The following is a 25,723-nucleotide window of genomic DNA, read 5'->3' as shown; positions in this document are numbered from 1 at the left end:
ACAATCCAATAATATTTTGTTTTGTAGCAAAATGAAACCAGTAGGTAACTCGTATTTGGAAGCCACTCAAAGAGCCAGAGAGGAACGAAGGAAATTGAAAGAACAGAGATTGAGAAAGAAGCTTAGGAAAGCGAAGAAGAAGGTGATTAAATATATAATTATTCGTAATCTCTAGAGCATATCGTCTAATAATTGATTGATTTTCAGGCGGAATTGGAAAGGTTATGTGAATCAGAGCGTATGAATTGCTTCCGACACGACAATGACCATTGGCGCACAGCCCCGCTATGGACCGCCGGACCTTTCTGTTTCTGTATGAGCGCCTCAAACAATACATACAATTGTGTGAGAACTATTAACTCAACCCACAACCTGCTCTACTGTGAGTTCGTCACTGGTTTGATAACGTACTACAATCTGCGTATAGGTAAGAGACACTAAAAAGTATGTACCCACACGTAAATCGGCCATGAAATGTAAATTATGTTTTCAGATCCGTTTGAAACACAAAACAGAGTTAAATATTTATCGTCAGCTGAAAAGGAATATTTCCACAATCAGTTGCAACAGCTTTTGACATGTCGGGGACCGTCGTGTAGAAGATTCTCGCATTCAAATGTTGGAGGTAAACGATAAGAATTAAATATTGTTTTTTATATACAATATAAAAAATTCGATGAATTTTGCGTTTTTAATTTAAAAGTGAAACTCAGCTGATCATTTCACTATATGTATAGGTTCCATAAATAAACTGAAGAATTAGAACTAAATAAATAAAACCAACAGATAATTCAAATACAAAAAAAAAAAAATACAAATTTGTCTATTCAACGCTTTAGTAATAAATATAAGATTTTAGTTTAATTCAGTATATTATAATATTGAATAATTGATATTACTTTGTTAGGTATTAAAGATGATGTCAGCAGACGGACTGAAGATGACCAACTCATGTATAGAGGGGAGCCAATTGGTTACAGTGAAAGGTAGCATTCGGAACTTCTTTTTCTCTTAAACAATTTTTTTTTTGACAGATTTATAATTTTAAAAATAGAACACGCTCTCATTACATCAAATTTTCAGTGGTTTAACAAATGAAAAACACTTTAAAAATTTGCATTAATTTGTGTGAATAAGCAATTTATTGATTTATTTCTTTAAAGGGCATGGCGATGGAGTGGCTATGGTCGTAGATATGCAAGAGCCAGAGAGTTGCACCGGCGTCGACATACCGCGGCCTTCTAGTCGATTAAAAATAATAATAATTTATTTGAATAAAATAAGTAATAGACATCGTCTTAATATATCGAGTGATTCGTTTGTATCGAGGGATATTGTCTGTTAGTGACATCTCTTTAGCGAGTTAAATAGGCACGGAACTTATAACAGTTTTAGTGACATCGAATTGTGTAGGGCTTCCTATAGTAAACAAGTTATAATAATTATGCTAGATCAAAGCTTTTAATGTAGAAGTTATATTGAAAATATCTAATAAAATCAAAATTGGGCTTGGCCCTGATCTATCAGGATATAAGAATCTATACTTAGATAATTTCAAATAAACGCATACCATGAAGTATTATATGTAATGTTAGTGTAGTTATAATACTCTGTATTCTAGAGCCCTTTTTATATGGACTGTGTATTGATAAGTTTTTTTAACAGTAGTATGCCTAGAGCAGATGTGTTATAATGTTTGTAGCGTGTTTCATATATTAGGTGTTGAAAAGTGATATTATGTTGTTGCCATGTGATAATTAAGAATGATATTGTAGATTTATCACATGCTATAAGCCAGTTGCTGAAATTTTTAACTTGCAAGTCTATTGTCTTCTGTGTATTAGTTTATGAATAAAAATATATGAAACATCTCTTTGTTATTATTACTTAATGTAAGTGAATATGCCGACCTTTGCATTGAGTACCATCAGAGGGGGTGAATATTCACAGGATTTATATACTATAGGTACACCTCTATTTCGTATTATAACTTGAGTCACATCCCACATATTCTTAAAGACTGACATTTAATCATGTAAAGTAGAGTTTTCATATTTATTCATTTTTTTTTTTAAATTATAGATCGTTCCCATTTAAACATGCTATGTTTAATAGGGATGGTGGTTGTCAGTGTACAGATTGTAACTGTTAGGGCTGCCACTATTTTCGTAACAAAGTGCTTACAGATACAAACAAGATAAGCATATTTTGACATAAGGCTAGAATTTTATTTTAAATATATTACACTATTTTATGGATTAAAAATGTTTTAAATACAATTAAAACAACACTTTGACACATTTTATATATCATTCCTCTACTTATACTAAAATCAATAATATATTATTTTAACTAAAAATTCTCTCTTTTACTAAACACATTATATAAACAAAAAATTGCTTAAAAAGTAATTATTTGATATGGTAAACTTAACTTGTCTAATTTACAATGAGACAACATAATATTTCTGTTTCAGTCTCACATTATAAAAAAGTTTTAATTTCAACTGCTCTAGTATTAATTCTATTGATGGTATTAATCTGATTATACTGTCACTTAAAAATGTACATATACATCTACATATTGACATCAGCTATCAAAAAAAAAAAATATTAATGAAAAATTTATTTAGATACATTTTCCCTTCACAGTACTAAATAAAATACCTTCTGAATTTCTCTGCAGTGCATATATTTATATGTTCAAAACATCATCGATATCACTTTCATCGCATAAACTGAACATTGGCTGTATTTTGCAAGTCAAGTCTCTATTGTCTTCATTAGTTATATTACTTTCAATATTTTCATCTTCTTCTATAAAATTAGCCCATTTCGATGATTTTGCAACCAGCGGAGGTTCAAATTTAGGTTTTTTAATTGTATTTACATTATGTTTTATACTATCATTGTCTGTCAAAGTACAATTCACCTCTGTGGTAAATATTTTTTTTTCATGTAACATATTTTTTTTGTTTTCATCCCTGTCTTCAATAACATCTTCTACATAACTACCACCTAATTCAGTATCACTATCAATACTGCTTTTTCTTTTACTCTTATATTTCGAGTACATGTTTTTGTTCTGCCGCCTGAATATAATAAAACAGTGTTAAGTAAAAAATTATTGATTATTTTATAGATTCATTTAATATTATTTGTAACTTACCTTGAATTATATTTTTCATTTTCGCTGTCTTTTTGATGGGACTGATTTTCTACTGTATCAGATTTATCAATATCAACATATGCTAACCATTTGCTTCTATTCTTACTAATGTCTGTATTATAAGAAATATTTTCACAGCTATTTTCAGAAGTATCCACATCTCTACACTCCTCTGAACTTTCTTCAAGTATTGTTTCATCCTTCTCTCCTCTCAATTTATTAAGTTTTTGTACATGCATTCTACAGTCCTTAGCTATCCCAATACTATAGTGTCTCTTAATAGATTGTTTCTCATTACATATTTTACATAAAAATTTATTGCTTTTTTTCGTGTGATGGACCTGTGTAACACGAAAAATAAAATAGTTCATAAACGTAAATAAAAAGTACTAGAATCATTTTTCATACTAAGTTTGTGAAATATTTTTTTTTTTATAAATTTGTTTCAAAAAAAATGTATCAGGACTAGAAGTTACAAATTAATAAATTGTTGCTTATTGTACAATTAATCTTTTTTAATTGAATAAATAAACGAAATTCTTAATTTACTAATAAAAATACCTGAAACGCTAAACATTTATAGCATCTCAACACTTGAAAAAGTTGTGACATCATGAATTTGTTTTATAAATGCAGTCCATTAATTCATAGATAGAGATATACAATTAAGCTCGACGGAGAATTTATTTTTATGTAGAGGCTAAATTAAGAAATATTATAGTCATACAGACACATTTAAATCATTCAAATATTAAACGTAAAAATTGGCACAGACTGACACAATTTTTAACCAATCAAAGAAAATCAAATTACAGATTATTAAAATTAATTAGTCCTTACGGTATTTATTTCTATATTTAAAAATAACATTTTTTTAGTATATAAAGAATTATTTCTCTGTATGGGTATACCTAAATAAAAATGACCTTTTTGTTTAGAATTATTCAATATGGATCCCAGAAAGTTTACGAAAGTTTTTTTTTTTATATATGGTATGGCTTCGTTCACAATTTTTTTTGACTATTTAAATTGTGAAAGTCGACATAAACTACATATTAAATTATTAAGTATCATAAATAAAAAAAAAATATATAGATTTTTCCCTACAAAATATATTATGAAAATATCACCAACATATAAATGTAATGTAAAAGAAGAATATAAAAACGAAGCAACAGATAATTTACAACAACAAATAATTCAAAAAAACGAGAAATATTCTTACGTACTTTATTATCTGAACCACATTCATCACAGTTTTCGTATGTCATATCAACATTTCTTCACCTAATAATAATAAATACACATCAATAGGGAATAGTTATAAAATAACTTGTACTTACAAAAATTAAAAAAAAAAAACAATTATTGCACATTGACGGAATTTTATATAAATCAAAAATAAATATAGCAACAATATGTAACATAATTTTTAAATTTCCCGTTACAGGCAAATTTTGTAGTTGGCCCTTCCAAAGGTGCTAACACAATAATTTTAAACAACTGGTACTAAGACCTCTTTTGGACGCCACAACCAGTAATTTAAAAAAAAAACATGCATAATAATATTGGTATAAATAACAAAACAAACCTATCACAGTAATGTTTAATGACGGTACGATCTTTGGGTAGTTTGAATAAAAGAAAATATGAAACTTAGTTATTTTTTTTCTTGTAATAATCTTTAACTATTATAATATTCAGTTTTCTATAAAAGTTTAGGAGACAGAAGATGAACTTTTAATAAATTAGTGTTTAAATATATTGTTAACAACTGGCTTATGATTAAACATATATTTAAAATACGTTGAGTGTGGCGTACAAAAGTTTCATTTATATCTAAAGAAATACGAAGATGATTTTGGACGAATAACCTTAGACTATATTTACATTTTCGGAATCCTACGCTAAGGAAGAAGGATTAGAATAGTAAGAGATGTAAAAATATGCACACGTCTAGATATGATTATAAGAAATGTTGACTAAATAGCTTTAAATAAGGAGAAGTTGAGCAAAATACGAAATAGTAACAACATTCGTTTTTACATTTCACACTTCACATCCGATACACAAATGCATTTTTTTTATACGAAAATTCCATCAAATTTTGAGCAATTTTGTTATTCTTTCAAGAAAATACAAGTAAGCATGAATATAAGAATGCTCTGTAATAGAAAGTGTAGGTAAATACTGTTTGTATGCTTAATTAAAGTTCCTAAAAAAATCTTCCAGTCTCATTTCTCGACCCTTTACAGTTAAAATGCTTACGTACAGCATAAGTAAATAACCATTTCATGTGTATAAACATACAACAAAAATTTGTAAAAAATATATTTACGTAAGATTAAAAATCTGCTACATAATTAATTATTTTTGTAACCATAAGATCCATAAACGTGAGTCCTTTAATGAATAGGAACATAGGATTCATTATAAATTTTAAACATTTGATAATGCTATAGGCATACTGCGACGAAACACGTTCACACCGTTCGCGTATTCAGAGATGAGACATTTATCTATGCTATGGAAGAAAACACCTAATAAAACGGTAATACAACATCGGAATTATTTAAAATTTCACAACATCTTTGGCACGTCTGACGAAAGTTTGACACGAATATTGGCACGAAATATAAGCACGTGTACAGGCCACAACATTAGGCCTAGTCTCTATGAGAGATTTGAGGAACTTTTATTTAGAGTCGTGTATGGGACTATATGGATATTTTTCATCTGTTATGTGCTATGCATCACTGTCGTTCTTCTGGTATAGCCTCGCCGCGCGGGTCCTCCCGAGCCTTGGGCCTCGCATTCCCTTCGAACCCTTTCTATTATATCCGCTACTAATTTCTCCTCTCTTGATTTTCTTTCTTCCCAATCGGTTTTGTTGTTGTATTCCTCTGAAACTGGAGAAATATGTTACGCAAACTTTTGGGTTTGATTTAAAAATAGTTTAGAACTACATTTTAGCAATACAGATGTTTTAAAAAATCTGTATTATTTAATTTCAGTTATAGGTGAAATACTCCTTTATTTCCTCGGAACTTGAGTTTTGACTTACCTCGGGGTGTCCTATTAGACCGTTTAGTTTCAGGGGCTCGTATCAACACGCTACCGGTCTGTCTGACATTATTCTGATAATTTGGGACGCTCGATTTGGGGATGGAAAGCTCCGGATCCGGTTCCTCCTTAATCTCAGTTTGTGTAGGCGTCGTCTGTTTGGACATGGCCACGGCTTGTGAATTAGTCAGTACGGGACTAGAATCTGTAAGGACCTCGCTATGCCTGCTGGCTAGATGGCCGATATATCCTATAACGGAAACGATTTGATATATACTAGAGCCAACAATTAAGTAGGATAACACTACATTTATTAAACATTTCAAGCTAACCGTTTTCGAAATTGTAGTTTATGGATTTTGTTCAGACAAACATACACACACATATATATATATATACGCTTCACAATAGATAGAGTAGTTTAATTGAAACTTTGTTTAAATAGTATTCTAATTTATCTCACACAATATAATCTATTGAAAATTTTTACAAGAAAAAGTGTTAATGAAGCGCATTTTCATCAATTGCTCAATGCTTACCCTTTCGACTCTTGAAATAAACCAAACATTGTTCACATTGGAAAAGCGGAGACGGGTTCAGGGGGTGTATGACGTGAAGTTTGTATTTGTGTCTGTACCAATGCGTTCTACTTTGGAGGATTTCTCCACAGAGTTTACACACAACGCTGCCGTCATTCCTCGTCATATACTCTAGGAATTCGTTCTTAGCCTTCGGGGTTTCCTTTTGATCTTTGCATTCAGAAACGTCGTCTGTGCTCGGTTTCTCCGTCAGGAAGTGCACCCCCGTGTCCTGTATACCATCTATAGCGTTCTGCTGATGATCAAAATCATTGTATCCGTTCCTCGAAGAATCCGACAGAACCTCGAGAGTTATTATCGGCATACTGTTTACGTCAGCGTCGTCTTCGTAAGAGTAATGGAACTCTGCAATACAGTAGCAATAAATGATGTTGATGTACATATAAATAAGTAAATAATAAATAAAATAATACCGTTTCGTTGTAACGCTCGGAGCTTCGGAGTGCTGTTTACGTGATAAATATAAACGTGGCATTTTTTTTTTTATCGACATCATGCATCGAATTCGCGTTTGGAGCCAACAATACTCTGTATTAGGATTAAAAATAATCAACACATAGTCTTTATATTTTTATTATTATTGTAGTGTACATAATTCCACATTACATTTCAATGAGTTGGTAAGATTCTTTTCCTTATACATATCTAATTAATTTCTTGTTATATAGAAATTAATTTATTCAGTAGCTTATATCAATTTATTGTTAAAGCTTTGCTGTTTGCAACGATAAATTCTATATTAAAATATCCAGTTAAACTGTGGTACTTAGTAATGTTAACGTATATAAAGATTATAGAATCTAAACATATATTTAGTGCTTATATATTAAAAAAAAAATACCATATAGATAGTAAGGTTAGTGTCCAATAACAAATATAGTCTCTGATTATCTAAAATGCTATCGACAGTTTCCATCCCCAATAAACAGCGTAGACCATCTCGTTACAGATAATATAATAATAATAATAATAAAAAAAAACGTAAAATACATTATACTATACAAGTATAGGTAATACTACACCGCTGCGTTGTTAAGCGGCTCAATAAATATAACCGTACACAGTTAACTAGTAAATTAATAGAATATAGAAAAAAAAACAACACACGTAAAAAAAAAACATTGCACTACCTTGAATCTATCTCTGTTGATATTACAATACGATACTTCGAAGATAAATATGTACTTATATTAAGTGAAGTTTCATAAAAAAAAAAATTGTTATCACCCAAATATATTTACAAGACGGCTGTCAGCTGTGTCTATAAAAATATACATATTGTTAACATTTCAAACTACAACAAGTCTATTAAAAATTGATATCAACGTGACGTAAAAATTTTGTAAGATATGTTTATATTTTACCATCGCCATATAATGAGAAAGAAGGCACTTGTTCTGTGATAGTTATATGATATCTATGACTTATAGATACATTTAAACTATAATTATCTACGCGCTGCCTTGCAGCATGAGGGTAGAATGAGAAAAGACAAAAAAAAAATAAATGAAATAACAAAGAAGTTGGAGCCAACTTAGTTGGCACTAATATCACAAAACAAAATACTACAAAAAAAAAAGAAAGGAAAGAAATTAAGATATAAATAACACTCCACCCGATGATTTTTAAGGTTTAACAGGAATGAAAAACATCGCGTCCACATTAACAGCTTGAGAGTTCAGTTTGTGCGTACGACTGGCGCTGGCGTAACTATATATATAAAATAAATCACACTAATAAATGTTAATACCTTATCGGCAATAGTCTAACGAACCATACATCTTAAATATATACAACCTTAAAATAGAAAAAAAAAACTTAAAATTGTGCGCTACCCTCAAAACATTCAACACGAACTCGATAATCATTTTAAGTAGTTAAAAATCTATACATAATCTAATATTGATATATAAATTGCTCGTTAAAACTCTATAAACTTATTTTAACTTAGTATAACGTGGTTATTAATTCTAACAAATTTCCCTTATCAATGGAAGAACTGCTGATTGTCGTTTCCGGGTCCTAGGTCTGCTAGAACCGTCACCTAACTAACTTCTATACTGAACAGTTTAATGTAATGCAGTATGCACTATGGCACTAAAACATTTATGCATTTATTTATGATGATAATAATATAAACAATAGGCTCACTAACATTTAAATAGTATAAAGTCTTAACATAAATAATCCGTGTGTAATGCGTGTTTCGATTTTCACAAGTACTATTTCCTTTCACAGCTTTTCTATGGATGGCCGATCATATGGGAACGCCACGCGGGTCTGAATCGATTTTTTTTTATTACATTTATGGCTTTTCCACACAAGCACTTTTTGTGGCCGTTACGCTCTTTAACGTCGATATGTCGATGACAGTTCAAAGAAATAAAGTTGTCAGGATGATGACAAAAAATTAGGACAAAAAAATATCAGCTGATGTGAAAAGGCCCTTATACTTTTGTAATGCGAAGACGGAAAACGTTACAGTCTTTGGTCGGCGTGTTGCTGTATAAGAAAATCTTATAAAATCTTATCCAAAAAATTTTAGTATACATCTTTTGAAGGCACATTCGATTTTCAAAGCACCTTAAACTAACGTAAAAATGAACACGAAATAGTCGTAACTGGCCTCGGGATTGTGTATTATTGTCTAACGAATCCACAACCGTACTCTTTACATAACATGAGCTCTATGTAACAAACATTAGATATTAAATGCATAACATATTGGAAATACTTACAATAACAGTGTACATTAAAATTTCACTCCAAAAATAGAACAAATACTATGCCCATTAAACGTGGACTATTTGTAAACATCAATAATTTCTTAATATATAAAAGGCGTTTCGAAGGCACTATTAAAGTCACAAACATAACAGATTATCTGGAATATAATACTTGTCACGTGGCTTCGCTCAAGCTTGCGTTGGATCGGGTGAGGAGTGGGATGGAGTCGAGCCACGCGGCGATCCAGAACCGATGGCCTCTAACGTGATAGCCGGAGGCAGCTGGCCCTCCATACCTGGCAGCATGAAGAAAGCGTTCGGCGGATACACGCAATCCTTCGGCACGTAGCAGTCGTGTGTTGTCTTCATGTGGTTCTTCATCTTATCCGGCCTCGAGAATTCCTTACAGCAGACGGGACAGGGAAACACTTTTCTCTGCTGACCCTCGTGGTAGAGGAAGGCGTGTCTCTGGAATGAATACTTATTTTTGAAGGTCTTCTGTATGTTCTCTTTCGCGCATTCAATGCATTTATATACGCCCTCGTTGACGGAGGCGTATCTGAACAGATTGAGGCCCCTAACAGACATCTCCGTCAACTGTTCAGCTGGATCGTTGGAGGCCGAGTTGGCTCTCCTCCTGATACGTCTCCTCACAGCCGGTCTCTGCATTTGGTTGCCTCCTGTTGGTAACGTGTTATTATTAATGGAATCATTTTGATACTCGTTTGACGTGGAAGCCGATTGTGTTGCTGGGTTTACGCGTAGCTTCCCTTGGCCGTCGTGTGTGGGCGATTGCACATATTTACTGTCTTTGCTTTCGAAATCGGGTGTGCCACGCCCTGAAATTAAGCAATTGTTATTATTTAACTATAATATAAACACATACACGAAAAAAAAAACATCGATCTAAAAACAAAAAATAGCAGTACTGAATAGTGGGGTTTGCTGTGGGATAAAAAAAAAAAAGAAACGAAGGACGAAAATATATTAATATTTATTTGTTCAAATTTAATGAAGAAATTAATTACACCATGAAAAATAAAACGAAAAACATGATAGATGGAACTACTTTAGAGACGAGCCCGCCATTACAATTACGATATAAGTAGCACCAATTTATAGAGTATCAATAAAGCTTGTTTGCACAGAGCGTAACGACGAACTTGTCCACAAATAACTCCCTATAAAATTATACATAATAGAAACAAAACATGAAAAAAATATATTATACATATCTGCTGTGCAAATAGTTTTCCATTAAAACACTAGGCAGTGGTCAAAAAAAAAAATAATAATAAAGAGGAAAATTAACGGAGTCGTAATAAGTCAATCTTCTAAAACTATCTAAAATAATATCTAATTCTACGTAATAAATAAAAAAAAAATAATAATGTAACAAAAAAGATAGTAATCACTATAGTTAAAATAGGACTCAAGTGATTGCATTTGGAACTATTTCGGCAAGTGTAAGTTTTAGGTACATTGTAATAAAAATTACCAGTTTTGTTTTTTCATCATAACATCACATAAGGTGGGTTGCATTTGATATAGACGAAATCTGGCAAGGAACATGCTAAAAATCATATAGCTGCCGTATGCAAGCCGCTCTGTCTCAAGGACATATATTATAAAATACAAAAGCAACAATTTGTACTGAACCAAAAATACTTTGTATCGCATAGCGTCAATTTGAGCAACATCGAAAGCATGTCAACTATTACTAACCACACCGTCTCTGTGAACATCTTGTTACCTACCTCCTCAGTCCTCTTCAATATTTCTACATACAATATAAAATATTCACTCAATTGTAAACAACACAATTATATTATATATTATAAATAACTTAAGCTAATCTTTACTAATAACCCGTGTTGTTACTTTGCTACTATTAAAAATAGTTTCTCGTTAAATGATATTAAAAAATAATATATATATATATTATCGTTGACGATATCACCGAAGGTACGATCAAGTCATAGCGTTGTCATAAAAGTATGCACATCCCTTAAACGTACAAAACGTACACAAGGTACAACAAGTGAAACTAAGTACTAGACATTCATAACCGACACATTTAGTGTGGACATTCCATTTCAGACACATTTACACGACTCTTAAAATATGACAAACGTATGTCCACATGAAATAACAGAGAAAAAAAAATATATATAGATAATAAATAAGAAAGGTATCAAATAAAAAGAGAAATAATTAATGGAACATAACAATAACATCGAATACAAAAGATTCATTTTAATTTTTTAACTTTTATTTTTTTTAAAGACTCTAAAAATAGTAATTAACACCTTATTGTATACCATCGTATTCCAATAACATATAATTCTATGTCGTGTAACCTCCGAATCTAAAAGTTTCTAAACGTACCACTATTGTCTATGTGCAATAACAAAAGTATTCAGAATTCAACATTTGGCTATCAACTATCATATAATAATCTGTCTGAGATTTATTGTGTCCAAATATAATATAGAGAGAGGTGTAAGAACCGTTTAAATATTTAAATCTGAAGTCTCGGTAGCAACGTGAACCGCACTGTCTAACCTTATACTATTACTGAGGAGTGTTCTATAATTCTATTAAAATTACCGTTCTACAATATTAAAATTGTTGATGATTGTAAAATGAATATTTGTGTTTTAAATCTTATGTGACAACGAATATTATTTTTTAAGTATCACTAGGTGAAGACACATTTTATCACATCAAAATTCTTTGTATCCGTTCTAAGTGATGGTTGAATCCGAGTATTTTATTAGTAATTATAGATAATAAACATCCTCAGTCACCAGACGAAACTACTTTACATTAAACTCTTCGAATATAATCTGTGAATCTTTATTTATTTTAATAATCGTAATATTCTGTAACACCTCTCTAACTATTCAATAATTGCAAGGAAAACAATGGACATATGTATTAAGTAACTGTAATATTAAATATTTGATACTCTGAAAAAATGTTTTTTTTTTTTTTATATCGCCATCTACATATATTGCTGAAATTTAAATATAATTCGTTATATTATAAGCATAAATAACTATATGTAATAATTAATCAACTGACGAATAAATCTATTTTGTATCTGTGGAACAATGTCATGATATAATGCAATAATAAATATAATCTGCAAGAAAAAATAATCTATACATAAATATACAGCGGTAAATATAATCTAACTGCCTTAATATAAAATAAGGTAGATACATATAATAAAACAACAATATCGACAAACATACACTTTAGGGACAATTCATTTACGTCACATCAAATGTGACCTTAAGTTTAATTTAGCACCAATCGATGATATAGCTTTAATAAATAATGTTCCATACATATAGAAATAAGATATTTTAATAACATAAATAGATTTTTTTTTTTTTAATTATACAATCGTTTCAACAAATACAATAGATTTCATTATTTATATAGAATTAAAAGGAACTCTGAAAGGAGAATGACGATCAAGGAAAGTTGAGAGGTCTCCGTTGAAAACAATCAGTTTAGGCACTGGCTAAATTGACTACATTTTATCATATGATTAATCCAATAACGTTAGCCTCGACGACATATGTAAGTGTAAATTTCTTTCATTATTTAAGTACCTATCCGTTTCCAAGATAAATTTTTCCATATAAATTTTATGAAAGGTACAATAAATTCGTTTTTTATGAAAATTTTTTTTTTTTTTACAGTCTTAAAATTTGTTTAAATTTTTTGCTCCAATTTACACATTAAGTGGGAAACATGAGATGACGTCCCTAAATTTAACTATGATCGTATTTAACTACTTGGGCCTAGGAGGTTCTAACCTAAGGAAGCTTCTTAAAATAGATTTGTAAACTTCGAATAATGAAAATAATTATACATAATATTCTTTGAAATTTCTTAAACAGCTAATAGTCGATATAACTTATGAATGTACAAGTAAAGGCACACTAATAGGCAAGCGTTCCCTGGACCTACAAAATTTATGATTTAGAAAACGGTGTTAGGGGTTCACAAATAATACAGCGTTAGTGTCATGTTGTTTGTTGGGAGTATCTAATGTCCTAATACCTGTTGAAGTCCGTATCTTTTTGTACATGTCCGAAAAGTGTATAAGTGTAAATTTTTAAAGTAATCTTTCATAGAATATAAAACGAATAAAGAAGTGTCGCTATCAATACAATATGGAAGACTACATCCGCCTAGTAATATAACTAATAAGTACGATTTCCCTAATATATTTTTTAAGGCAATTTGATATCTACTAAAATAGAATTTACAAATCATCTCATGGTTCCAGTATGTTTTAAATTTCTCACGAGCACCTTGCTATAATCACTTCTAACGACTCCGCGTCGTTTTAATTTATAAAAAGTAAACGGTTTTTATTATATTTTAATTAATAATATTTTAAATATAATTCTGCTATAACATGAAATTGGTTGGAGTTTAATATATAGACGTAATATTGGATATTTAACGTCCCATAGTGATATTACATCCCTATAATACGTGATTCCCCTACTATTAATTCACGATATCAATATTGTCTTTGACAGATACGAGTTTAAAGGGTATTTTAATTGACCTACAGATATATTCAGTGTAAATATATGCATCTCGAACGTAATAAGAAATAAAATGGAAAAAAAAAAATATCTAACAGAGACGAAGACGTGTACATCCGAGGAACTGAATCTAAACTAATTTTGTTATTAATGAGATTATACGCTATTCCATAGACAAGAGACGCGGTGTGACTCGAACAGAACAACTTCTACAACCAAATATTTCAACATTAATAAACTATTTTATATTAAACCTAAACAAAAAAAATAATAATAATAATAACTACACAATAAAATCATAGCCCGTGTTGAGTTTTACTTCGAGAAGTTACTGTAAATTATACACCTAGGATCACTATTAAGGCAAGTTAAATGAAAATGCATTTCACACCACTACATATAATGGCGTCTGTAAGCCTTTTTGTATAGCCATAGCCTCTTCAGGAAATATTAAATATTCTGAACCTTATCGTATATATTATCCGTACTTATATTACAAAAAGGCTCCGCCATTGGTATATTCGTAAAAATAACTCCTAAACTACATTAACTAATTCAGTTCAATGAGAATTGCGTGTAATCGAAAGGACTACGTTTGTTTTAACGATCACCATGAGTAGTTACTTTGTACCCTGAAATATTTTTTTTTTTTCGTAAGTAATAAAATTAAGTAACAAGTGAGTGCAACATAACAAGTAAAAAAAAAAAAGAATATAGAATCTCTAAGTTCAGCACTCTCGAGAAACAAAATGAAACAACATAAATAAATAGATCATTATAACAACGGGCGACGGCGGCCCAAAACACCAACAACTTATTGTTACACCGTGAAACTTACAGCTCGGACGCCTATCGTTGCGATCAATCTACGTACCAACCTCTAACCGTAAATTGAAATCCTATATTTAATTATACGAATAAAATTATATCAGATCTGCGAACAATCTATACAGTGGAGAGGAGTGTGATTAAGACTCTTGCTTCGCGGTTTGCTCGTTGGCGTTGGCCTGGTTTTTGTGTATGATCTTAAGATGGGCGATCATGTTGTCCTTGCGGGTGAACTCCTTGAAACATATCGGACAGGGGAAGACTTTGACGTCTTTCTTGTGTGAGGTGACGTAATGTCTGCAGAAATTGCTGATGTGGGTGTAGACCCTGGCGCATATCTTGCACCTGAAAACGTTCTCGCCCTCCTTGATGCAGTAATCCCTGACGGATTCGTTCGTCTCCTCGTGATAGTTGCCGACGTTTGCCATGTTATTTTTTCTGATGGGCGATGGGAATATGCGCTGTTCCCAGTTGGTCTGCCCCAAATCGGACACTTCGCTATTGACCATGTTCAAGTTGTTCTGTTCCAATTCGGCTGCGAACAGCTGTGTGGCGAGAGCCGGCATGAGAACTGTCTCTGGCGGAAATTTATCGAAGCTATTCAGTGCGGGATTTAAATTAGAGAGGCCAGAGAGCTGATTGAATAGCGTGCGCGCTCTAAACTTAGACATTTGGGGTTGTAATTTTTTACTATTCTTTGGCTTTAAATTACGACCTAGTCTTATTTTGTCTTCGACATCCTTGATGGGGCCGTCCTGGGAGTTGGAGTTCTCGCGGCTTCTATCAGGATTGTATTTGTATTCGATGTGTTCATTGTATTCGTCATTCTGTTCACAAGTTGGTTCCTGTTTAATGGCTCCATTCTCGATTGACAATATCGGACCGTTTGATGGAAAATTTGGATGTGTTTCCTCTTTGGGCTGTTTATCATTATCTGAAATTTCATAACGATACTTCTTACATTTTGAATTGGTGGTTGTCGTAATTTTATATATTTGATGGTATTATCATAAATTGGAAATATTTTAGTATCCTATGGACTGTGCTAATGTTAATATTATATGAATTATTATTTAATATACTACGATATTTCCAATTTAGCCTTATGTGAAGGAAAGCTATTGGGAATAAGCCTTGTCTGTTTTCCCTTTTCTCGTTAAAATGTATATATGTGTTTCGAAAAATTAAAATAATGAAATTTTATATCACTGAACCATAACCACACCGAAAATGCCCCTGGCCATTCCTCTAATAGCTCTCCCCGAAAGCAGAAAAGCAAGCAATAGTTATATTTCTTTTGTATAAGTAACAAGCGCTTATTTTTCGAATAAGTAACGTCATAAAAATTTTATAGATTATCACTTACCCCTTCAGAATAAACTTTAAATAAATATAATAGAGATATTTGAATTACACTTCACTTTTCACTTATAAAAAATATTCTAACATCAAAGCTTATATCCCAGTAGCTTTTCTCTTTTAAAAAATCATGGTATTTGATTAACTTAAACGTGTTAGGTAAATGGAAAGGAAGATTATAATATTTACAAAAGATAAGCGAAAATCATCTTCTAAACATTTCATACGCGTTGTATACTCTGTTGAGAAAAATGTAATACGACCGATGATTTGATTTTGTGTCGTAATAGGACAACTTACGCTAAAAGATACATACTAACAAGAATTAAATCCGCAACTAACTTAAATGCAAAGTACGTACCTGCTGATTCTGAATCTTTGCCGGATTGGGGAGCCTCGTTCGACTGTGCGTCGTCACCTTCGTCTATCATAAGCGCTTCCCCAGCATCCTCGCCTCCAGAAGTAACTCCGTCTTCCGCGTTAAAACTATCCATGGACATTTTGACCTCTAACATTTCTGGCGAGCCACGAATCAGTTGGTCCCCGGCTCTGTTTGATGACGTATGCGATGCTGACTCTGGGATGAATTCTCCCGGAGGGCTTGCGGCGGTGTTGAGGGCGTCGCTGGAACTCCCACTAAGTTTCCTGGGTCTTCCTCGTTTTCGCTTCGGTTGCATCAACGCATTGCCCAATAGAGGCATCAGTAAATTAGGAGGAGCTCCTCCGCTGGGGATGCCAGATGCAGGCCTCTTTTGATGCATATAAGGGTGTATTCTGTGCAATTGCGGTGGCGGAGTGTGAGCTGTGTTGCCCTGTTGCTGTTGGATCAAAGAGTTTGTCAGGGCGGGTATGTCGCATTTTTCCTCATTGACCTCCGTCAGCCCCTTGATTCTTAAACTCTCAGCTACTTTCAAAAACGCCGTAAGACGTTCCTGGTCGACGCTCACTTCACCCCTGTACATGAAATCTAACAAGCTTTTCATGTCCGAGTAAGGTACGTCTTTAAGTATAACGATTGGATGTTTCTCTTGGTGATTCACAAATAGGGCTTGAAAGTACGGACTGCAAGCCGATAAAACCATTTTATGAGCTTTAAGCAATTGGCCTTCAACAGCCAACGTGACGTCAGTGAAGGTCTCAGCGTGAAGGAGCTGATCAAACACCGACAACATATTAGTCTGGTGATTGTTCCAACGCAAACAAAATCTTTGAGTAGCCATTTTGTCCTGTGTTCCCTTCTTAGGAAGATATTATAAATACCAGTCGTGGCATAAAATCTAACGTATCAACAATAATTCAATGATGTATACATAAGTGTTCTCTCGTATTCCATGAACAATACAATAAATCTTTAACAATGAATAATGTTTACTTAGTAGCCATCTTTAATTTGTTTCATAGTGCTAGTGCTAGTGCTGTGACGGGCGCTAGGAGATCTGTAAAAGAAGAAACGATAGATTTAGGACGACGGAACGAAAAAGCAGATTGTACCGTATCGGTTAAAGTGACTGATAAAATATATTGGCAACAAAAACCGATAAATCATAAATATAATCTATTTCATACAAATAATCGCTATAGCTTTTGCACTGATTGTACGTCCAAACCTACACGCATATTTTTAAAATTAAATATTATAGTTTATATGAATCTATCAATGATTATTTTAATCAATTAGTGATGGAAAAATAAAATTCTGCTATTGCATTATTTAATAAACAAGAAACGGAGTAATTTTCATTGTAAGAACTTCAAAATACGCAGATTTATTTTCAATAATAGAAATATATTTGATTTCTATCTATTAGTAAAATTTTTGTTATACCTAAATGTCACCCGTAATTTTAAGTACCTACATAACAATTATCGATAATTATGACATATAATTACTATGATTAGTTTAAATCACCTAAATTAAATATCATTTCGTAACTATTCTATACGCTCTGTAAAGAAAAAAAAAAACAAAATTCATTTTTAGTTAACTACACTCAATACGTAATTTTATTTATTATAAGAAGGAACTATGTTTAATATACTATAAGACTAAGTTCAAGGATTATTATATTTATATTTTAGGTGACCCAGCAGATACCTATTATATACAATCAAGGTTAAAAAAGCGGAGGGCGCCTCTAGCGGGCGGACGATCCGTGCATCGGAGAGCGCACTGCAGTAGGAAAACATACGTGTTAGCTAAGTATGTACCTACATGAATATAACGATTCGTCTATGTAAAATTATATCACTGCAAAGCTCATATTTATATCCACGAACACTACGAATATACCGAAAATTCCGGTTAAGAAAATCCTATCAGAATCTTATAAGAACATTAATAATATTATATCTGAAAACATAATACGCTCCACATCCACAGGTGCCGAGTGCTGACCACGAACGTTATCTGTATAAACGGGCGCACGAATTATTACTACGCACCCAGCCGAGCGCGTTACATTACGTCATCACAATGGCATTATTACCTACGATATCCACATTAACTCACAATACGGCAAGATAAGAATGGTTTGCGAACAATTATATCACTTCACTAACATAAGGTGACATACCACGCGTATCTGCACCACAATCAACTCGACCCTTTTATGGGAATGAGGATCAGCCCTTCCGCCATAGTCCGAGACCGCGTTTACGTCGCACCCCGCTCACCCGACGACTGACGGCCGCAGCCCGCAACCCCGCGCCGCGAACACGACTCGCTCCGCTACTCGAATATCTCACACAAAAAATACGTCGTCATCATCGAAATGGCGGCAGCGGATATATTCAGCGCGGGGTGCACCTTCAAATATTGATTTATTGAAATTTATTGATTTACTCTCTTGCCGAGAACACCCTTATATTACGTCATTTGCTAAAATAACCTATCTGTCATTTTTATCGTTCGGGGTTGTCGGTTTTAATGTGGCGTGATTATCGAATGGGGATTTATTTATACATATTATTATCTTGCCTGATAGCGTTATAGGGGCGAGACCGGTATTTCGCACGACGCTGATTAATTCAATCATTTGTGTTGTACTTAACATTTAAACACATTTAATTCATTCCAATCATTTAATACCTTCGAGCCCTAAACTGACTTATGTCAAATTGATATTTGCGACATTGGAGTCATCTAAAAATAAATATATCAAAATCAAAACAGCCTCCCATCTTCCCGTTGAGTGCGATTTGTAGTTGGAAAAAAATCTACCTAGGATACATAACAATTAATTCAAAGATATTGAAACAAACATTGTCATAGACATACCTTTCCATAAATATGTTGAAGGGATGAGTTTTCCACGTGAAAAACATCAATCCATTCGTGTTGTCGCCATGTCAGCAGCGTGTTCTATCTCTGTTGCACACTAGCGGGGTGGGTGGGACGCCTTCCTCGAGGCGATCGCCGGCGGAGATGGCCGATCTCAACCACTTTTCGCAACCGAACGCACCCGACACCGATACGGAAAATAGACCGGGGCGCACTTTATTGTTATTATTTTTTTTTATAAAAATACACTCCGCGTACACTCCGAAATATAACCTTTTTTATAGTTTTTTTTTCTTCATTTAAACACAGACTCGACGGAAAAATTAATATTTAAATCCTTAATAATTTTATTGTCAAGGATGCAAGGATGAACATAAAGTACGCGCGCGTTTTGTAAGTCGGAAGTGTTTTTAATAAAAATGGCCTGCCGCCTCGGCGGGAGGAGTGGCAATGGGCAATGAGGTCGGTACCCTCTCTCTGGCAGCTCGCCCCTCCCTGCCTCACCGGCACAGGGTTAGAAAGTTACTAAAGTGAATCGAGGAAAACGCTGCATGGCCGCGCATACACCGTCTGGATCATGGGAACAGATCGCCCCGATAGGGATGGGGACTATATATTATGACATTACATCCACTACAAACGTAATAACTACACTTTTGACATACATTATTTTTTTAATTGTATAAAACGATATTGGTTTATATTGAAGTACAAAAGGGTATAAAACATGATACCATTATCACTGGCACTTCTCGTTCAGGGCGGGGGCGTGATGGAAGATCTTTGATATCAGCTTATCAGTGTAAATTTATCTCGCATCAATCATCAAAAATGGGCTGTAATAGTCAAGTGACATGAGATCCAGTATACTAAAGCACTCCGCTGTACTGTGATAACAGATTTTTTTTTTTTAAATTCATATATACCTCTTTACATGAATAATTATGCAGCTGGCTGAATATAAAAATAAACGAATATGATTTAAAAAGATTAAAAGTTATAAAAGGGGCTCATTATAAATATATTTTTTATAAGGTTTTAAGAAATAACGAAATTATTTAAAAAAACTTATGTAAATAATGCTCTAATAAATGAGTAGACTCCATAATATTCTCTATTATGTATCTGAAGTAATCTGTTTTTGTACTCCCAATGCTGAATAATTAATTGATATTTCGTACTGTACCTACATAATAAGTATGAATTGAATTGTATGTATCTAACAATTGGGGCTTACATAAAATTATCCCAATCAATACTTTAATTTACATATTTAAATGTTTTTTCTTTTTTTTTTACTGGTTAATTTACGTATTACTTTGCTTTTATTAATAATTTTGGTTTAGTTTTTTTGTAAAGCAAAAAGTTATATTGCCATCTGATATCTTAATGTCGCCATTTTGAATAAATCATATTTTTGAAAAAAAAAGTAACGCATTTTCCGAGTCTTATTTTATTTCAAATATCTGATATAACTAATGTTAAAAACGTTTTAAAAGAAACTCTAAACTATTTAATTCAATTGGAATGTTGCTATTTATTCATTGCACTATAATGATCATTATAAAAGTTACGATTTAATGTTAACAATATTTAAAAGTAATTACGAATTTCTTGAAAATTATAATTTGTTAACGATTTTTTTTATTACTTTAAATAGAAAGGTTATTAATTAGACAGCCTTGTTATAGATTATATTTATAATAAATGGCATAAAATATTTTTATTGATCCGCAGCTCCGTCAGTGGTGACCTGACCTAGGTCATCGTGTCACTGTAATCTGAAGTCCTTACAGAGGTGACCTGGTTTATAGACTCGCTTGGAGCACAAGGGCTGCATTTTCCACTTAACAGCATTGACCTGGAATCCTGAAAGCAACAGACACCTGATGCCACTAACAATTTTTCATAATTTCTAAAGTATTATTATGTTTTAAACGTAAAGCATGATTATTTAATTATCAATGAATATGGGCGTGGATAATGAATTTGTCCTAATTAAAGATTTAAGTTAGAATAACTAAGATTATTACGCAATTTTCTAACGATAAGACGAGACCACGGCGTTCTATAGTTGTAGGTGGCTGGTAAACTTTCATTATTAACGTGCTACAGATGCATTTGATGTTAGTGTAGCGTTTTTTATCGGATTTCCTCTTTAATAAATAAAATTATATTCTTATCCAAATTATCTCAGCAATAAATCGGTATCAAGCTATTTTTAGGTAAATTAAGTTTATCAAAAAAATAATACCGTCAAACTACAATTCCTAAACGTATTATGAGTATTTTAAATTCGTTTCCAATTTTAAATAAATCAATTTCTAAATAATTTTATTAAAATATGATGATAATTTTGAAAATAGAAGCCGATAAAAAAATGTAACGTTACAATTGTCTTGTTATTTTTTTTTCTCATATGTTATGCGAGTGAATCTATTCAAATTTTTTATAATGAGTAATCAAAAAGTCGTAGTAGCATGATGCGAAATGCCCACAAGTGCCAATGAATAAGCGGAATCTCTGTAACGGCTTAGAGAACGGTAACTTTAAACTGCCAGGTAAAAGCTGCATACAAAAAGAAATCCTTCAGCTTTCTAACGCGCATCTTAATTTAAGATAATATCTAAACACCATCGCATCCAAATTTCTTATCATTCTATAAACATCTCCCTTGAGTAATAAGTTATCGTACAATTAGCGTGGATATCGGTTTGTTGAATGAGTTTTATTGATAAATACGATGACAGAGGAATCCAACTCGGTATGCGTGTGTGGAGTATTATATGTACGAAATAATTGTATGTATTAAAATATCATACATGACATCTATTAATAAATTGCTTTATATAACAGTCTTAAACTTTAATGGGAAATATTAATCTAAATCAGTAGATAGATATACGATTATGATCTGCACAGTGCTTATTTCCTTCGTAAGTAAGAGGGAAAAGTTCCGCAATCGTTAAATTATAGATGAGAAAAAAATTTGGTGCAGTGGGAGGTGGAAGGGCCCGTCCTGCTAGATTTGAGCCGTCTAACGGTGAGGTTTCGGTTCATTGACTCGATTCGGACGCTCAATTTTCGCTGTACTGTTAGATCTCTGTATTATAACAGACAGACGTTCAGATCTCCGTTGTCGGGTCCTTTAAATTATATAGAAATAATGTTCCAGAACCTCCAGCTAGTCTAGAATGATTTAGAAATCTAAACATTTTACTAACTCGGAAACTGATTGTTTTGTTTAAAATTAAACCGTTGCAAAATGGTTGTGCTAATAGTAACGAAATTTTACAAAAAGTATCGCAGATCTTCAACTGAAGAGTAATGTTAAATATCTTGAAAATACTTTTAAAAACATATTTATATTATACCTATTGATTGCTCGGATTAAACATGTATTTAAATTATATTGATATTATTTTAGATGAAACTAAAACATTTCTGAAAGTAAAATGGTGTGTAAACTGTAATTTATAATGCGTTTGATCAGCCATTATCGATTTATTTTGAATGGTTTGAGTTCAGAAATAAAACAGTGATGTTCTATAAAAATAAAAACTAAGTACATTTCTAATCGAACCTTCTAGAGACATATCCAATACGGGGAATGTTTACAGTTAGTATTGCTTTTTATGTGACAAGGGAGTGTCCCTGCCAACTCCCAGTTCTCGGAAGGGCACTGAGGACAGAGGACCTTATCTTTTATATCTTGTATGTAAAACACGATGGACGAATGTTCTGCAACTCGGTAGATATCACTGCTGACCCATCTAGGCATTCGGAAAAGTATCTGCATCCGACTGAATAATTCCTAAGAATACAATAAAATTTGCATACCTTTTTTATATTATAGGAATCGTCTGAAATGTATTCGATATTATTATCTATAATTTGACGTAATTAAATAAAATCTAAAAAAAAAGTATTCCATATGTGAGTTTGACAAATTAAATGGCTGGAGCGTTATTTTTTTACGTCGAATGTAGGTCAGGAGCCCTTCAAATGCAAATTTCATAAATTAATGCATGCACACACACTCGTTACTCTGGAATTTAAGTTATTTTTTTTGGTTAGTTAAGTTTATTTAAAAAATAATAATTCTGATGTTTTCACGTTAACTTATAAAAATTTTGGAATATTCTTGACAAAATTTTAAAATAAGCAGAAAATTTTAGTCGTAAATCTTATCAGATATATATGACACGTTTAACAGAAATACCTGATTTATTTGAAAAAACAAATAGAGACCTCGGTTAGTTAGATTAAACTAATTTTATATCACGAAGACGCTTTCACGCAAATCGATTAACCCTTTATTCAATCTGCAATTTACAGTTTGTTTGACTAGTAACAAATACAGTAGGTACAAACTCAAAAACGAGCAAAACGTATCAATTAAATATAAATTAACGAAGACATTGTTATATTCATTATGAAAATGTTCCAAGTAAAGTGATCCTTCTGATGTTTGTCGCAATGGAAATGCAGTAGAGAAACAAGGTCACGGACTCACTGCTCCGAGCGATGTCGGGGACGGGGGAAGGGGATCATTGTTCTCGGGAAATTATACTTTCCACTCGCTGTTTTTTTTTTTTATTATTTTGCCTTTAATTACGTCAACATTTCCATTAAATGTGCTTTAGAGAACGACACTTTGGATTATATAGCCGTGTATTCTTAATGCGTAGAAGTTGTGTCTATGTTTTGATATTTCATTATTATTATTACAGCTACATGAGCAAGGTTAAGACACCTCCAATAGCATTGTACGAGATCTTGAATAGAATTCACGTGCAGGATATTTTAATAATCTGTAATAGTGTGAATGCGGCTCTGAAAGCGTTCAGAGTTTGCGATTAGAAGCGATTCCATTAGGGTATAGCGTTCTCAGGGCAAAATGTCGGTGATGCGGAGGCGCGCGAGTGGTTGTGATTGCGTAAGCTCGGGGCCGATTTCTAGCTCGAGTCAATCGGCTCCCACGCCGCAAGGTCACATTTAGGATTGCTTCTTCTGAAGACGGTGAATTATTTCAATTTATTAAGTTCAGAAAACATAACTCTTATATAACATCGAACGTAAGCCAATAATACAATTGTTGAATAGTTCCGCATTACTAGAATGTACTTTTTAATGTCAATAATAATTGTCTAAGTAGTAATACATTGAAATGAGTTTATATTAGTTATTAAGTGTTTGTCATTTCTATAGTGACGAAGTGAAATCCTATCTTCAAGCTTGGCTCGCATGACATTTATCCCTTATAAACAGAAAAGGTGTACTAAACGCAATTTGTAGATGGATTAACTATAAAGTTGTGAATGTATGCATTCTAGTTTTAGTACCGTTTTATAGTCGTTTTATGCTTCGGCGAGCCGATCAAAAGTATTAATTCCTACACGTAGAACTGCACAAATGATGTATTTCATGTACAAACATAGCTTATGAGTATACACGTAGTTAAATAGATAATCTCAACCACCATACTAGCGTGAGACCTTGGGAGGCGACGCCTACCTACCACGTAACTACTATATACATTTGCAAAACGCGAAACTAGGCTCTATTCGAGGATGCCGCAAGTCCTAATATAATTTTTTTATAATCCACAGTGACATTGCAGTGATTGTCTCATAATGGAATACTGATTTACTTTGTACATTTTACGAAATTGATACATCATCTGACATTATAAGATTCAAATAATAAAATTAATAATCTACTTAGACTAGGAATAAGACGTGTTGGGTTTTATTATACGGAATATTAGGATGATAATTTTATTCAATAATTCATGTAATATATTTTTTATCTTTTATGTAAAAAGAAAGTACATTGTAGATCTAAACAGGAACTCGTCCGCGACCTTGCGATTTGTTTTGTCAATCGTCTAATGTCAATCAACCCCGGCTTTAGTTATTAATTGATCGGATCAGAATAGAAATGTAGCTTATTTTATCTAACATCGATACAAAAATAGCTGTTCCATTAACTTATATTATAACACTAATACTTATACTGTATGTCATGTAACGTTGCATAATCTGTAATTTAAAAAATCGTTTTTTTTTTTCTCTCTGAATTTTCCATACAGTGTCATAGGTACTTTGGAAAAAACCATTA

General features: G+C 32.5%; 3 protein-coding genes across 10 annotated transcripts in view; 1 reads left to right on the top strand and 2 right to left on the bottom strand.

The window, feature by feature from the left end:
* Positions 1–1,871, top strand: part of LOC116767944 (extracellular sulfatase SULF-1 homolog) — a 51,258-nt gene extending 49,387 nt beyond the window's left edge. For all 3 annotated transcript variants that reach the window (XM_061526659.1, XM_061526657.1, XM_061526658.1), the window contains exons 13-17: positions 28–142; positions 208–427; positions 494–625; positions 908–986; positions 1,164–1,871. In XM_061526659.1, coding sequence (XP_061382643.1) covers positions 28–142; positions 208–427; positions 494–625; positions 908–986; positions 1,164–1,245 — 628 coding nt within the window. In that variant the 3' untranslated portion in view covers positions 1,246–1,871. The remainder of the gene's footprint in view (positions 1–27; positions 143–207; positions 428–493; positions 626–907; positions 987–1,163) is intronic.
* Positions 1,872–2,126: 255 nt separating this feature from the next.
* Positions 2,127–3,954, bottom strand: LOC116766688 (MRN complex-interacting protein). The gene is made up of 3 exons (XM_032656726.2): positions 3,730–3,954; positions 3,169–3,509; positions 2,127–3,091 (listed from the first exon to the last, which is right to left on the bottom strand). Exons 1-3 carry the CDS (start codon positions 3,781–3,783, stop codon positions 2,695–2,697), a joined length of 792 nt encoding a protein of 263 aa, XP_032512617.2. The 5' UTR covers positions 3,784–3,954; the 3' UTR covers positions 2,127–2,694.
* Positions 3,955–4,384: 430 nt separating this feature from the next.
* On the bottom strand, positions 4,385–19,727 carry LOC116765777 (protein tramtrack, alpha isoform). Of its 6 annotated transcripts, none has more exons than XM_032655379.2 (5): positions 19,598–19,727; positions 16,682–17,756; positions 6,771–7,175; positions 6,233–6,481; positions 4,385–6,077 (listed from the first exon to the last, which is right to left on the bottom strand). In XM_032655379.2, exons 2-5 carry the CDS (start codon positions 17,538–17,540, stop codon positions 5,908–5,910), a joined length of 1,683 nt encoding a protein of 560 aa, XP_032511270.2. In that variant the 5' UTR covers positions 17,541–17,756; positions 19,598–19,727; the 3' UTR covers positions 4,385–5,907. The 6 variants fall into 6 exon arrangements, with proteins under 6 accessions (XP_032511270.2, XP_032511264.2, XP_061382644.1 ...); XM_032655373.2 differs by lacking the exon at positions 19,598–19,727 and adding an exon at positions 18,894–19,052; XM_061526660.1 differs by lacking the exon at positions 19,598–19,727 and adding an exon at positions 18,894–19,052 and having other exon boundaries at positions 4,385–6,071.
* Positions 19,728–25,723: the final 5,996 nt, after the last annotated feature.

The sequence above is a fragment of the Danaus plexippus genome, assembly GCF_018135715.1.
Source record: "Danaus plexippus chromosome 3 unlocalized genomic scaffold, MEX_DaPlex mxdp_25, whole genome shotgun sequence".
NCBI classification, from domain to species: domain Eukaryota; kingdom Metazoa; phylum Arthropoda; class Insecta; order Lepidoptera; family Nymphalidae; genus Danaus; species Danaus plexippus.
Note: the sequence above shows the minus strand (reverse complement) of the source record. Positions and strands in the feature narration are given on the sequence as shown.